Genomic DNA, 15,620 nt, shown 5'->3' with positions numbered 1-15,620 from the left:
TAGTGCTCCGTTTTTCTCCTAGGTTATTTTTATCGATTCGGTGCAGAAGCTCACCGTGTTGATAGATTTTAGAGGCTGAAGCTGTGCTGGGAGCACTTGGCTGTAGTGTATTGTACCTGCACTCTTGATTTGATAGGGTTTTCAGCGTATATGTGGCTTTAAGGCTACAGTTACCACACACTTGACAAAGATAGCTTTGCTGTATCTTAACATGTATATCACATTGTCATTGCAGTTTTCTGCCCCTCACTTCAAGTGCTCTATTTATTTATTTACTTATTTATTTATTTTTCAGTAAAGTTCATCTATATAGTTCAGTTATTCTGAGAGGAAGACTGAGCCAAAAAAAAAAAAAAAAACAATGTGCTAGTCAGGTAAAAGCTGCATTTCCTCCAAGGGCACTTCTTGTATCAATAAAGCTTTGAAACTCTAGTTCTTAGTCTAGAGTTGAAGAGCTCTGTCACTATGGGATGTGCTGGTATGCTGCTGGGGCGTTTTATTCTAGGTGCATTTTCAGAGTTTTTTTGGTATATTTACACCTCAGTTCCTGAAAAAAAGCATGCTATAGCCACATAACTGTAGTTGTATTTTATAATATGGCTCCAATGGTCAATGATTGTGTCTTTTCATGCTGCATTAGGCTTGTGGTGACTCTAATGGTTGGTGCTTTTTTAATGCAGATTTAGCAATGGGAGTATGAAAGAAAGGCCTCTGACATGATAGATACAATGCAGGCATGAGAACCTTAATAGCACAGCTCATTCTGGTTTGAGAGTTGTCATAATTAGTGCTGGTTCTGCTGCTGGAATAAACTGCATCTCTGCTTGGAAGGTTTCCTGTGCTCACCGAATCTCTCCAGCGTAGATTTGGAGGCTGGTCTGCAAAAACAAGGATATTTTGCCTTCTTACAGTAGAGGCAGAGCAGCAAAATGCACGTAGTGTAATAACATTCTTTCTAAAGTACAAGTGTTCTAGTGTGAAAGCTGGAATAAACATCAGTAGAGCCCTTGTTGTACCAAGAAAAGTGCAAGCACAGTGCATCTGGAATGGTGTATTTTCAGAAATGAGTTGAATGAACGTGCGTGTATTTCCTACCATTGATTAGCCCATTTTCCTTATGAAAGACTCATTTGTTGTGTGTTTATTATTTCTGTTTTAATTGGGAGTCGCTGAGTTTGCAGACAAAATAAGAATTAACAGGATTAATTAATACCAACTGAAGATGTGAGTCTTCTATTCCTGGAACTTCTTTCTTTATAGTGGCTTTAAAATCATTTAGAACTATTTCGGATATTAGTTTGAATAGGGGAGTGTTTAGCGGAGAGTAAAGAAAGAAGGTGGGCACTCTCTGTCAAAACCTAATTCAGTGGCTTTCCTTTCGGGGAAGGTATCAGGAGTGGAAAAGAAGGAAGAAGAAAGAAGAAAGTCCAGGAAGAAAGTTATAACTTAATTGCAAGAGGCTGATTGTTCTTTTAAGGGAACAAGAATACTGTAATACTGTTCTTGTAACTTGTTTTGGGAGAACTTGCCTTGATTTGTATGGTGAACTTGACCTGAATATGGAGGTTCAGGCTGGTGTTAAGGCTGAATTTATTGAGAGAAACGTTAACTAGAGAAAAAAATTTCTGCCCCACTGAACTGGATGGCAGAATATCTGATAGCTTCAGCAGGGCATTGGCTTCAGCAAGGAAAAGATTGTTAGCGTGGAGGATTTTTATTTTCGGAGCAGTGGTATGGACTGCACTGTTGAATTAGTCACCCTCTGTAAATTCATCACATTTAAATTTTGGTTAACTTCCTGAACACAGTAACTAAGAGGATATAAAAGTCTGTTCAGTTTCAGTTATCGACAGGGCTAAAGGTTTAGATGATACTTGCTTATGTGTATCATGCCTGTGGCAAGATACCAGCATTGGGGTTTTTTAAACTAGTATTGACTGGAGTGGTGTTAAAAAGGTGTTAACAGGGCATTGGTTTACAAGTTTTTTGAGGAAAGATCAGTTCATATGGTAGTCACATTCTGGATCTATGTGTGTATTTTCCCTTTTCAGAATCTTTGGAAATTAGATGTAAGTAATGAAAAATATGACATGCAGGTATTCTGTACTAGACATCAGGTAAAAGCATTTGAGGAGGTGAAGCAAGATATTACTTAAACTGCTGTGTTGCAAAAATAACATACTGTCATATTTTGTGTTATTGCATGTAGTGGATTGTAGAAGTACTTAGACCATCTAACACGCTTTGGACAAGACAGTATTTTTGCTTAACTGAATTTTTTGAGATTACCCCCTTCTCTTTCCCTATTCAAAAAGTTCTGTGCATAATGAGTTTCGCAAGAATTATGTACGTGGTGGAGCAGCTTGAGCAGAAGAGAGAGCCTAGAATAGTCAGTGACATGCTCATGATGAGCAGTCATCATTGGGAAAAGGGCTGAGCTGGATGTTGAACCTGGTGAATGGTAGGCAGGCATCCTGACCTCCAGACTGAGCTATTCTGCATTTTCTGCGTGATTCTGCTGGTTCTGCGTGACCTGCTTTTAGGTGGAAGTCTTGTAAAAATGTTGTGGCCACCAATGGCTCTGTGGTCAATGGGGAAAATTCTATTGAACCAATTAATGAAACGTGTGTGGTGGGAAAGCAGACCTGCCGTGGGAGTTCAGATCTGTGTGCTTGTCTGCAGTTAGACTGACCTTCACTGAGAAATATACTACTAAAATTGAAATGCAAATTTCCATTTTAGTTTTAGTGTATTAAAATATGACTGTAGTTTTTGGAAGCATGAAGAGTTTGGAATAAGCATTCCCAATTGAAAGGAATCAGTTTTATGCGCTGTATTAGTTGGAAATCAAATTTAACGAATAGACAAACAGTCTGCTCTAGGTTGTCTCTGCTTTAGGGTTAGCTTGTAATTTTTATTTGCCCTTCTGTAGGTGGAGCTGTAATTAAAAACTGTATAAGAAGAGCCTGTCATCTTAGATTTCCGTCTCCTGCCAGGTCTCAGGATCCATTGAGATGCACCCTGTTGTAGCACTTGGGTGTTTACTAGATGATTGTAGCACTTTATCTAATTCTTGAATTGTTCCCATCTCTCTCCCCCCCCCTTTTTTTTTTCTTTTTTTTTTTTTTTTTCTTTCTTAACATTTCTATTTTTCCATAAGGAGAGGTTCTGCATAATTTTTCCAAGTATTTACAGATTTTCCAAGTATGTACCAATTTCTTCCTGTACCTGTCATGTACAGAAAATCACTGGGGATACTGATGCTTTAAATGAGTTCCACAGCTGATCTGAGACATAGTGAGTTCATCTTAAAAATGCTACTCAGGTTTAGAAGCTGAGGATGGAAATGTGTTTTCCTACATGGAGAAGGTTCACAGAGATTGAGTTCTGTGCAACTACTCTGGACCCACTCCCCTTGATTTATTATTATTAATATTTTCTAATTATGGGAGGGAAAATACATGCAAGAAGTATGTTGGCAGAGTACAAGCCCGGTGTGGTTTACAAGTTAGAGGTTGAGCCCTTTGCTTTGCAAAGTACATTTAAAAAATAATACAACTTTTTTTACTCCTATTGTCTTAAAATGAGAGGTTTTTATAACTCTCCTCTCTATTTTTATCCAAATAAAATTTGGACATGACATTACCATTTCCAGTCAAATTCTGCAATATTTACCTGTTCTCTGCTGACTGTTGTGTCATTCTTCTGCTACATGTAATTTAAGTAGTAATAAGTATCTTTAAGTAATCTAATTTTTTAATTCCATTTTTGTAAAAGACTGTGTGTGGCAAGCAACTCTAGGTTTAACATAAAACCCATTATTGTTTTCTGGTACTACATAGTTGGCCAGATCTTAGATTATTCAAAAGTAGTAAGGACTTGAAATTTAAAAGCAAATTATACACTCATAAGGGTTTGAATTTACATTCCTTTTTTTACACTCATATATTGCAGAGAATACAAGCAAGATTCTGCAGTCCTTGTTCAGGTAAGTTCCCTTCAACTGATCTCAGGCCTTCTTGTTCATTAGGAACCTGAAGTGATAACTGACATAGTAAATTCCCAGTATAGACAAGGTAATAGAACACATTACCAACTTGTTTGAGTACTACTTAGGTGATACACATTAGCTAACGTGATAAAATGATAACTTTTCTTCCTAGTTAAGAAATGCACTGAAAATAAATTCGGGCGCTATTCAAATTAATGGAAATTTTGTAGGGAGCTGAAGAGCTCTGGGAGTTTTGTCTCTGCGGTCAGTGTAGGATCAATCTTAATGCCTTTGTGTACCTTTTCACATTCTCTTTTTGTGATGCATCCTCTAAATAGAGTTATCTTTTATCAGTATTCAAGTTCAGGGATAAAAATATCCTAAAATTGATGTTCAAATAGTACCTTTAACTCACTGCAGAGCAGTTTGCTATGGTGAATATTGTAGTAATTCTGATTTATTCTATTTTTCTACCTGGCAATTGTTAAAGTGGCAGTATTTCTCGTATTTTCCGTAGTGGAATTATTGATGTTAGTACTGTAGGTTAAAATCCTGGAAAATGGTGCAGAATTGTGGAATGGTTCAGGTGATCTGATGTTTTGTTTACTTACAAACATGCCAGTTTCTCTGACTGCACAAAATCTTACTGAAGTTGGTGAGATCTGAGAGGCATGTTGTGGAGTGTTTGCTTAGGTGCTGAGTATGTTACTGTGTTTCAGTTGGATCACTGCCACTAACAAGTGGTTATTACAGCTATCACTTCCTTGTTTTAAAAGAGATTACCAAAGGTCGCTTTTCATAATGAAACATCATCAGGCACTGAGACTATGTTGCTGCACTGATGCAGATTTTTACAAAGATTTTGCGGCTAATTTATTTCCTTTTGGGTGATGGAGTTCGGATTTTAGTTATCTCAAACTTTTAGGAATTATTGCTCTAAGCATTGCTTATCTAAAGAAGCCACTATGCAAGCTTTCTAAAAATGTAAAAATAACATTTTACTGCTTTGTATGTGAAGTTGTGCATGAAGTTATGAAAGACTTCAGTGAAAACAAAGTAATTCTTTCATGACAAATGTGAGTATAATTTGAGTGAGTTTGAAATTTGGTATTTACAATAGTTTTGACTAAATGTCTAGTACAATAGTGAAAGCTATCAAAATAACTAGCATAATTTCTGAGGAAGCTATCCTTTTTGGTAGCTACTCATAATCTTTACAGGTTCTACAGAATTATAGATACTTTAGAAATGTAGGGACAAGATAAATGCTTATCCTGTCTGCTCCTTATGACCAACAACATACAAGCTGGGTCTTGTAAACAGTCACTTTAAACCTTTAAACTTTAAGTATTTAAACTTTCCTGGGGTTCAAATTTTGTTATGGCTGTGTATTTTTTTTAAGAACACATTAATTGTTTCTGCTTATGGATTATGTGAATAATATATACATACATGAAACAGGAGTAAATGGTTTCAGGACAACTCCAATTTCAATGACTGCAGAGGTTATAGACCCTGCATAGGCTACATAGTACTGTGATTTGCATGGCACAGTGATAAAAGCAGTTGCTTTCGTCATAGAATTGCAATATATTCCTTTCTTTATAGGCACAGCAAAGGAATAAGGTAGCTTTAGAGGACCTTTAGAGGTTATGCAGTTTCAAAACTCGAATAGCAATGCGCAGATTTCCAAAGATTCTATAGAATTAATGCTTCATGTTTGTGAACCTTTTTTTTTCCTTATAGCAAATTGAAATTTCCTGAATTGCAGCTTGTAGCTGTTGCTTCCTGCCCTTCTGCTGTGTACTGCTGAGAGGGCTCTGACTCTGCTTGTCTTGGCACTTCCCTTTGGCTAGTGGAAGACTGTAGTTAATCTCGTTTAGCCTTCTGTTTTCCAGATAAAAGAAATGCAGTTTCCTCAGTCGTCTTCAAAATGTCCTGTGCTGCAGACCCTTAGTCATTTTATTGGCACTCTACTGGACTCTTGCCCATCTCTTTGGATCCCTCTTCAAGTGTGGGAATAGAACTGGACACAGTATTGCAGAATGGACCCCACAGTTGCTGAACAGAGGAGGAGAATCAATCAGCTGCCCTAGCTAGTGTGAGAGTGGTGGCTGCATTAACAGTACAAGGACGCTGCAGTTGAACAGTTGCTTTAAGCAGACAGAAATGCTGATCCCTTCCCCTCTAAGTTACTTGGACTGCTCATTCCTGTCCTCTCCGTTAGGCTGGAACTGCTCTTCTTGTAACCCTGTGGCAAGCCAGAGCCAAGTTGGGAAGCTAATCTAAATTGAAAACTAATCATAATTACAAATATAATAAATATATGTTTAAATAAATAGAATAAATACATACTTCAGCTGACAAAATGGTGTTTTGTTTTCCCATATTTTTTAATTTTACCTCTCTTTCTGTTGGTTGTGGATTTTCTTACCTGAGACTAGGAAGGATTGCAAAAGTTCCTGCCTGTCTGACCACTCTAGAAATGATGGATTGTTTCTATATGTATTCACAGTGACGTTCTGGTCACAGAGAAGTTGTTTCAATGCAAGTATGTGAATTCATGGGAAAATGTTTCTGTGCAAGTGAATTTAGTCAAAGATTATCGGTGTGTTGCTAATTAAGATGTTTAGAAAAAGTATGAGTTCAAAATTGTCATTTCATGTGTGAAATGAGGAAGGTTCAGTGCAGAATCAATCCCGGATTATTTTAGAATGTGACAGCAAGAAGTGTCGTGCCTGTAATATATATAGTAATTTTACAGTATCAGTTTGGAAAGAGGCTAGGAGAAAAGTAAATAATGCAGATGGAGGAAAAATAGCTTAAAGGTGTGTATAATGCCCTCCTACACTGTTAAGAATGTGAAAATGTTCCTTGTGTTTTCTTGATTCAGTCTCCCATTACCTCAGTGTATGGATAAATTACTCTTTCTTAAAAGTAAAAAACTGCTTTCAATCACAAAGGTACAAAGTGTGTATAATCCCGATACTGACCCTGGCCTGTGGATCAGCTTTCCTGCCTTCACTTCCGACCTGCTTCATCATCACTAGTTTGCCTCGTGATCGAGACCCTTGGATGAATGTTTCTGCTCAGGGCTCCCTGCTCACCTCCCTTTGGGGGTGCGGGACAGGTGCTGGCTGATGGGGCCCCTGCCTTGCCCCGCTCACGTTGCTCTGCTCCACTCCCTATCCTAATGGGAGCAGCACAGGCTGTTCCTTTGCAGCCATAACTGTAGCTTCCATCTGAAACTTGACCTCGGTTTGGGTCCAAATCTAGAAACTTGTCAATCTGTGGGAGTCTGTTCCTAGTCATTGTGTCTAGCTGTAATTCACTTGGGATAATGCAGTTGATAGCCCTTTCATACATAAAACGTGAATTTGGCTCAGTGTGTTGTGTAACTTCTGTATAAAAGGACTAAAAGGATGGTCTTTGGCAAGAACAGCAGCAGATGGAAAAGTTGTTTAAATCGTCAACAATTCTAAGTTAAAATTTGCCAACAATTTGTTTTGTGGAAAGCTTGAGGTGATAATTACACAGCTTAGGCTTGCACTGATACACTTATAAATGAATATCTGTGTGTCTTGAAGTCAAGTTTGTGTTGCTAAAGGTAACCTCTTTAGAAACAGGCTGCATGAGTAGTTGCTTTTGGGTGTACAAAGGGTACGTCTGGTCGTGTACCTCTTCAGTTGCTTTCCTCAAGAGCAGTCACCATTGAAAATCTGTACTGATTAAAAAGATTTTATCTGGTTACCTGGTTATGTAGGATTTGGATATCTGCCCTGAAACAATAATAAAATATAGTATAAATAGGTAGTGAGCTTATGTGGCTTGGTGTAAACTTGATTATCCTTTTTGCAGACAACATACCCCAATGTATGGGGTATGTGTATTGGTTCTGTGGTGTTTCACAAAAGCGATGCAATACAGCACTGGGTTAGTATGAGGTTGTATAGCTGTTATTTGGGAATTTGGGGGTGGTGGTAATCAGAACGTGCTGCAGCTTATGTTCAGATGTCGAAGTGCCAGGCGTACAGAGCCCCTAAGACAGTGGGTGCTGACCAGAGCACCTTCTGAACACAGCAAGAGATATGTATTCCATAGATTTGTTTTTGGTGGTGGTGGTATGTTGATCTGCTATATAAAAACTTCTGTAGTTTTTCTGCAGATTAACTCTTTGGTAAATGAGAAACAAAATCCCTGCTGGTGTATTTCTTTTTACATAAGCATACAGAATGATACTAACATTTTTGAGAAATCGGTTGAAGCACAAAGAAAAATGTAATTTCCTAAATGCAATAGCTTGCATTGATACTTTCCATCTGCTTCTGTGGATATTATCTTAGGTATTGTTGCTTTTTATTTATTTATAAATTTATTTTCTTTATGGAACTGTGAAATCATAGATCCCACACAGTAGTCAGATTAAGAAACCCAGATGAATATGCTGTTTATGTAGAAGTCTATTATTTACACAGTATGTTCATGGTTACAAAAGAACTGATAGACATTTAGAAATTGGGTTTATACAATGCTGTACTGCCTTACAAAGCGCTGGCGTTTTATTTCTGAGGAAACGCTAGTTTTAACGCTCACAGAAGTACTGACTGAGCAAAATTCTGTAGTCACTTGGACTTTTCTGTAGCATTTCTCTTTGGTGGATATTCACAGAGATTTCTTTTTGTTTGGTAAAGCAAGGACATTTTACTGCCTTTTTTTTAACGGCAATGTTAGTATTGTAATAGGATATGATGGGATTTTCAAAAGTAGGCATGCAGTATGAAAACATAGAATCTGGTGAGCTTCAGTGGAATTACTGAAGTTTTTATTTTTGTTTTAAACAGGTCTTTGAAACCTGTGTTTGAGAGATGGATATGTTGTTTATCTGCTACAGGAAATAACTGCATGTTCTGTGCAAACTATGCAGTTAAAACAATGCAAATCAATTTGTTCTTACTAATACGCATTTACATTGAAATTCAGTGACATCATAAAATGTCATGCTGCACTCTACTTAGAACTAAAGTGCAAGAGCAGTCAGTTTTCATGCTGGTTGCTGTATGTAGCAGTGAGCAGATGTGCTGCTGAATTGAGCGAGACCTTGTCTTTCTCACAGTGCAGAATCACATCAGGAATGCTGAGTTAGTCTAATATTTGAAGTATTTCTCTGTAGCCACGATGTGTTTTCCTGTTCTTGCTGTTATCTCAGGTGGTAGTGAGGGTTCCTTGCAGTGAAGGATCTTGCTTTACTGTCTCTTCACCCTCTAAGCTACAACGCAGAGGGCTGAAGAAAACTAAACGCGGGTATGCAGGATAGAGAACCACTGTCTGTCCTGTGCTAGTCTAAAGGATAAACTGATGCCAGAATTGAGTTACAGAAAAAGGGCATGAAAAAGATTACAGAATCACAATCACAGAACAGTAAAGACTAGAAGAGACTTTTGGAGATTTTCAAATATCCCTCCAAAAAAAATGAGCATGGAGGTTGAAGAGATCAGTTTTATTTCATTATAACGTACTGTGAAGATGAGACTGTACAAAGATACAGACTTAGGAAATACTAACATGCATTGAATAATTTAACTAGTTGGTTTGGAGGGCGTCTCTGCGGTGAAGATAAGTGAGCACAAAGAGGACCTGAGAGTTATGGGCAGGAAAATGGGAGAATGTGTTACTTCACAGTTGAAATTCTGAGACTTACGATGAACAGGAGAACCAGGATTGAGCAGTCTGAAGCTTAGAGGAAACAGCAATCAGAGGAAAAAGTGATGAACATAGTTTTTAGAGCTGGCGCCAAACTGAGTAAGTGGTGATTAGGAGAGTAGGTGGCTATAATATTGTGAGTGTAAAAATGTGCTGCATCCAGTGAATAGATGGTTATGTGTGGCTTGGGTAATGCAGATGAATTTCCACCTCCTTCTCTAAGGCTTTTTAGGACTCTTACTGTTAATCACAAACTCATTGTAATACAAGTCCAAATACTATGAAGGAGAAACTGAAAGCTGAGTGTATCAGTAACTAGCAATAGTTAAGAAGCATTTACTAGAATAACAGTGACCTTTTTAGTGCTTTGCCGTTTATATTGGATATAGTTTTGTTTCTGGATGTAATTGGTTTATCTTTTTGTAATTTGTTTATCTTTGCTTATTAGCTAAGCAAAGTCAGTAAGTCTGAAGATTTTGTTACAGTTTCTGTAGTGCTCACAGATACCTTCACTGGAAATAGTTGTCAGGCTAAACATAAATTTCCACAGAAGAATTTTAATGGGAAGCATTCAGTGGTGCTTTTTCCTGTTCTTTTTTAGTTGCTAAAGTTCTGTTTAATCACTTTGGTAAGAATTTGTCTTCCTCTACTTCTGAACACCTACAGAGTGTTCTACAGGGTAGAACTTCAGGTGAAATTTTGTGGATCACTACGTGTGGTTGAGTTTGGCTGTGAGAGAAACAATTGGAATGCATATGGTTCTCAGTAGAAAATGCTTGTTAATTTAAGAATTATTAGTGAGTACCAGCCTCATAAATTAATAAAAATCATTGCGATACTCTAAAAATCGTCTTGTTGTTGAAAGCAATCTCCTGTCTAATATAAATCAAATATCCATCCTCTCCTTTTTTGCTTTAGTTGTCATGGATGATGACGATGATGAATCCTGTCTCCTTGATCTTATCGGGTGAGTTTTCCTTAACTGATTCTTTCAGAATATTTTGATAAATAGACTTCAGGTTTTGGAGTAGAAGCGGTAGAAATTTTGCAAGCATTGGGCTTGTATTTTGAAAGAGAAAATAAAATCATGTTTTGTTTCTCAATTAGAAAATGCTTAGTTTTTATTAATAATACACGTTTGCATAAAATGTTACTAGAATAGAATTGTGGTCTGCTATTGTTAAGCATTAACAACAAACAAGCACTCATCAGCGTTTTGCACAAAGTTGCTTACAATTAATAAAATAGGTGATTTTCAATGCAATCAAAGAAGTCTATGATCCTATTTGTTTTCATTACTTCCATAACACATTTGCTTACAACTTTATTGTACATTCATTGTACAGATGAAAATCTCATTAAGCAACAATTACCTAAGCTGCAGCACAGGCAAAAATTTTGCGGCCATTATATGTGGCAAAGTTACTTTTGGTTAGTGTTCGTGATGGTTATTCAAGAACAGATCATCTGCTGTAATGCATTGAAAACATAAGAAGAAATTGAATATCCCAGATACAGTATGTCATTCAAACTGACAAAAATCTATATGACACCAGTCACGCAGCAGCTACTGCAGTATCTTCCACACTTCATACAGAATTATTTACAATCTTAAGTTAATTTTGAATTTCTTACTCAGAGCTTCCAGCAAAACTAGTGAGAGCTTTGACTTCTAAAAAACAAAATGCCACCTCAAAACAGTGCTGTATTTTGGGCATTACTGTTTGGCTGATGTAACAAAAGCATTGCCCACAATGGCTTGTAGTTATATTTTATGTAGTATGCAGTGTAAGTTTACTGATTGTAGCCCTAAAAATGAGAGTATTTATATCCTACTTGGAACAAAAAAATAACCGCTGACTGCATGGGACAATTAAGTGCTCTGTCATGAGTGTTGATATGTAATCATAGTACAAGTTCACAGATCCTGAAAGGAAGTGCTATGTAGATGAGCATTTGTGTGGAAAAAGTTGTGTTCCCTTCCTGCTGCTTGTAGGAATTACTCCCTAAAGCATCTAGAAGAATGGAAGACTGTTCTTCCATTTTTCTGTCAGATCTCTGATTTTTGTAAGTTCCTTTGAAAATTCTGTAGTTATTAAAGACAATATGTAAGCTGATAGTGTTTTAACTTTTTAAATTGCATTTTTCATGCCTTAAAGCCGATGAATGCATAAAATGCCTTGATTATGTATCAGTAAAACTCATAAGCATGATAGATGCCTGTATGTGATCTTGAGATCTTTCTCCTTAATTCATGAAATTTGGTGTAATCTAGTAAGAAAATGACACTTTCATTTTCAGAATCTGTGCAACCTCTTTAAATGGTAAGCAAAATTCTACTGTGGAGCCCTGCAAAAGGACTCTGTGTCTGTCTTTAATGTATGTAGTAGATTTTTGAATTCTTTTATATATATACACACATGCGCACACGCATAAATAGGAAACAAACAGAACAGGCGTGGAGGTGTGTATTTGAGCTTTTTAAAGAGTAGTTATAAATCTGGAAGTTATTTAATTTGTTCCCTCTCTATTTTGTAGGATGATCAAGAATGAAGAAGAGATGTTTAGAATTAATGTTTTTACATGGGAAGCTCCTGCTTCTTAAACATGTTTTATTATTGCTTTTAACCCATAAAGATACTTTAAAATCAGAAAATTCTGTTATTTTGCTCTTTATGCTAATGAGCATGTTCAAAAATGCTGTATCGCTGTATTAAAATAATTATGTAACATAACTTCTGAATATATCTTAATAGGTCTGTATGTTCAGTTGTACTGGTGTATGTTTTATCTGAATCTTCAATACTTTATCAGATGTTTAAGATTTAGAAGTATGATAATGAATTACAATGCTTAACTAAACAGGTGGGCATTATAGCTGATCTCAGTAGAAAAGATAGTTCATATATTAGTTTTCATATTATTTGGTGATAGTATTTTCCTTACATTTTGTGCTCTGTATGGTCATAAAGTACTATGTATTTTAAGCATATGTAAAAGGAAGTGAAATTGAATGTAACTAAGATTCTGTTAAGAACTTTTTTTTTTTTTCTTAATTGCTTTGTCCCAGTGGCAATGTGATAAACAGATGATGTAATTTTTCAGCTTTTTATTGGAATCAGTGAAGCAGACCTGATTTGTATGAGTAGAATACAGGGCTCAGTTGCCCTACTCAGAGCCTTATTGAGCAGAAAGCTGTTTAAGTAATAACTTCTTTTTTTTTTTTTTTTAAAGGGACCCACAGGCGCTGAATTATTTTCTACATGGACCTAGTAGTAAATCTGTAAGTAGCATTCATATTTATTAGACATGTATAAACTTCATTATGTATATTATTTTTGAACATGATTTTTGTGTTTTGCCAGAGCAATGAAGACTTGACTAATGCAGAATATTCTGTAGCCAACTCAAATTCAATTTTCGCCAACTCCAATGTAAGTAGCCAGGAGATAAGTTATATTTTAATTGAGATTGCATGCCTCTGTTATGATTTTATATGTGTGTGTGTGTATTTTCTTTTAGTAAGGCTGAATGAAGTAGATTTGGGCTTTGAGCTTTTTGGTATGAAAATTCTGAATTAGGACTGCCTCATGCAGTTTATTTTAAGCACTGAATTTTCAGTGGGGAGTTGAATTAAAAAATAAGTGACACTCTTGAGACATTTCTCAAATATGCAAAAGCAACTTGCTGAGCAGTGTAAATGTTCTCTAGTGTAACTCTACCCAGTGAACTGGACTTGTCATTTTAGTGTTCAGAGAAATATTAGTGCTCAAAATCATACACAGTCATTCATATGTTTCCTGTGTATATTAGAATATTTTTGTTTCTTATTTCTAAATAGAATCTTAAATAATATATTTTTTAAACAAATTAGTATTTTTTAGACTGAAAAATTTTCTTGGGATATCCTCTTTCTATAATTCCAGTATTAGGGAATTTTTTCTGAACTATTTCCTGATCCATGGTATGCTTTGAATTATTGCTGTGTATGAACTTTTTATCCTTAAGAAATGTTTTAAAATGTCGCTTAAAATTTATTAGGTCCTTTAAGTCATCTTCAGTGCTTTTTCTTAACCAAGAGATTATTGCAGCAGTGGGCCAAATTCCTCAGGGAGGATGTGTAATCTGCATCTGAGCAGGTTTTTAAGACTCAGCTTGACAGATCCATGGCTGTCATGGATGTCTAGGATAGGCAATAGTCCCGCTTTGAGCAGGAGGCTGGACTAGATGATTTCCAAAGGTCCCTTCAAAGCCACATTTCTGTGATCTCTCTCATTTTTTTTTCTTCTTTTTTAAATTGACTTCATCCCACAGTTGAGTTATTTGAGTGCATACAGTTGGGTTTTCCCAGTTAATTCCTCTTTCTGTTTTACTGTCTTTGTGACTGTGCATGTTTAGCCCGTGTTCCTAACAGATTTGTGGATATACTGTAGGTGTGTAGGGTCTTTAATTGGCATACATAAGTCCTGTAAAACATGTACTGTGTGTGGAGACCTGGTAGCTTTCTTGAGCCGCAGTATTGTAAGGTTGAAGTATTTGCCCTGCCCTTCTCCTTTCATCCTTATTATTACATATTTAGAACATACATTGAGTGACAGCCCATTCTAGAGCTTACAAGCTAACAGATGTGAGGCGTCATAGCTGAACTGGTTGAGTAGCTGGTGGGGAAAATGGGGTACCAACAAGAATAAGGTGCACCCAATTTTCAACTGCTTAGGAACAGTGGGCACAACTTGATACCAGGCTAGCCATGATCAGACAGCACTTTCCTGTGTACATTATAGCAAAGGTGAGTTTTGAGGAGGCTTCCTAAGAAAGACAAGATCATGGGAAAAAAAGGATAATGTACGACATGGATTTGGCCCAGGATGAACTTTCTAGTTGTTCCTTGCAGAGATTCTTCAAATGAGCATGAGTGTGTGGGTGGGAGTAAGGGGTGTATTTATTGTATATTCTCAGAAGGTGAACTTCTAGAGTAAATTGAGATGAAATGGGTGCTACTGGGCAAGGTGGGATTGTTGGTAGGAATTAGTGTTTGGGAGAAACGAGAATATTCAGTGAATGCCAGAAAAGTTTTCTGTGGTGTGAGGTTGGTGTGGTGATCTAGAAGACAGGGGATCAGAGTAGCAGTTTTGTAGGTTGTGCTCCTAGGACTGCCTACTCCCTTTCACTCTTGTGTTTCTGTTCTCATCCTTTTGCATCTCTATAACTAATACTAATGTTCTCTTAGATGAGTTGTATTCAATGACTTTTTCATCATTCCTATTACACACCATACGGGATTGGAATAGTTACAGAGCCAGAGAGAGTAAGACTCTGGTTACTTCAACCAGATAGAAAAAGTTCCAGAGGCACTAAATGCCTGTTGAAATTAGTAGGGCGTTAGGTGTCTTTTTAATTTAATTTCATTTTTATTTTTTTTATTTTTTTTAGTTTTTTTCTCCTTCCTTCTACTTAATATCTGGGCAGTAGAGATAGATTCAGCTGATAACTTGGAAGACTCTGAGTTCCAATTTATGCACCCAAATGTATTTTCATATGTTAAAAAGTCCTGGGAATATAACTGTGAATATTGATTGCCTGTAACGATATTACTTAGAACCTGAAAGAGACAGCTAAATTATAGAGATAGGAAAGATTTTGAACTGAATTTTGCGTCAGATGAGATATCTCCATAAAACATGCTCGGCTGTTCTTAGGTAACTAGTGTTCCTTGCCCTTTTCGTAAGGAAGAGAGATATCCAGGTTGAATTCTGCTTCTAAGATGAGGTTTCTAAAAGACTAATGTCAAAGCACAGTGGCTGAAGACGCTTTACAGACACCGTAGGGAACCCTCCGCAGGAAGCCGACAGTCAGCAGTGCTGATGGAACCCTAGTTAGAACCTCCTTTTTCCTCTGTCTGGCACAGTCCAGAACCTAATTTAGGTGT

At 36.8% G+C, this 15,620-nt stretch overlaps 1 protein-coding gene across 3 annotated transcripts in view; it reads left to right on the top strand.

The window, feature by feature from the left end:
- The window catches only part of BICRAL (BICRA like chromatin remodeling complex associated protein), a 40,006-nt gene that overhangs the window by 12,614 nt on the left and 11,772 nt on the right, over nucleotides 1-15,620 (top strand). For 2 of the 3 annotated variants that reach the window (XM_088531658.1, XM_010223825.2), the window contains exons 2-4: nucleotides 10,610-10,658; nucleotides 12,926-12,974; nucleotides 13,057-13,125. In XM_088531658.1, coding sequence (XP_088387784.1) covers nucleotides 10,615-10,658; nucleotides 12,926-12,974; nucleotides 13,057-13,125 — 162 coding nt within the window. In that variant the 5' untranslated portion in view covers nucleotides 10,610-10,614. Of the gene's footprint in view, nucleotides 1-3,954; nucleotides 3,989-10,609; nucleotides 10,659-12,925; nucleotides 12,975-13,056; nucleotides 13,126-15,620 lie in introns of all 3 variants that reach the window. The other variant, XM_010223824.2, reaches the window with a different exon arrangement.

The sequence above is a fragment of the Tinamus guttatus genome, unplaced genomic scaffold (assembly GCF_059628265.1).
Source record: "Tinamus guttatus ecotype Peru unplaced genomic scaffold, ASM5962826v1 Tinamus_guttatus_pri_ptg000033l, whole genome shotgun sequence".
Taxonomy (NCBI): Eukaryota; Metazoa; Chordata; class Aves; order Tinamiformes; family Tinamidae; genus Tinamus; species Tinamus guttatus.
Note: the sequence above shows the minus strand (reverse complement) of the source record. Positions and strands in the feature narration are given on the sequence as shown.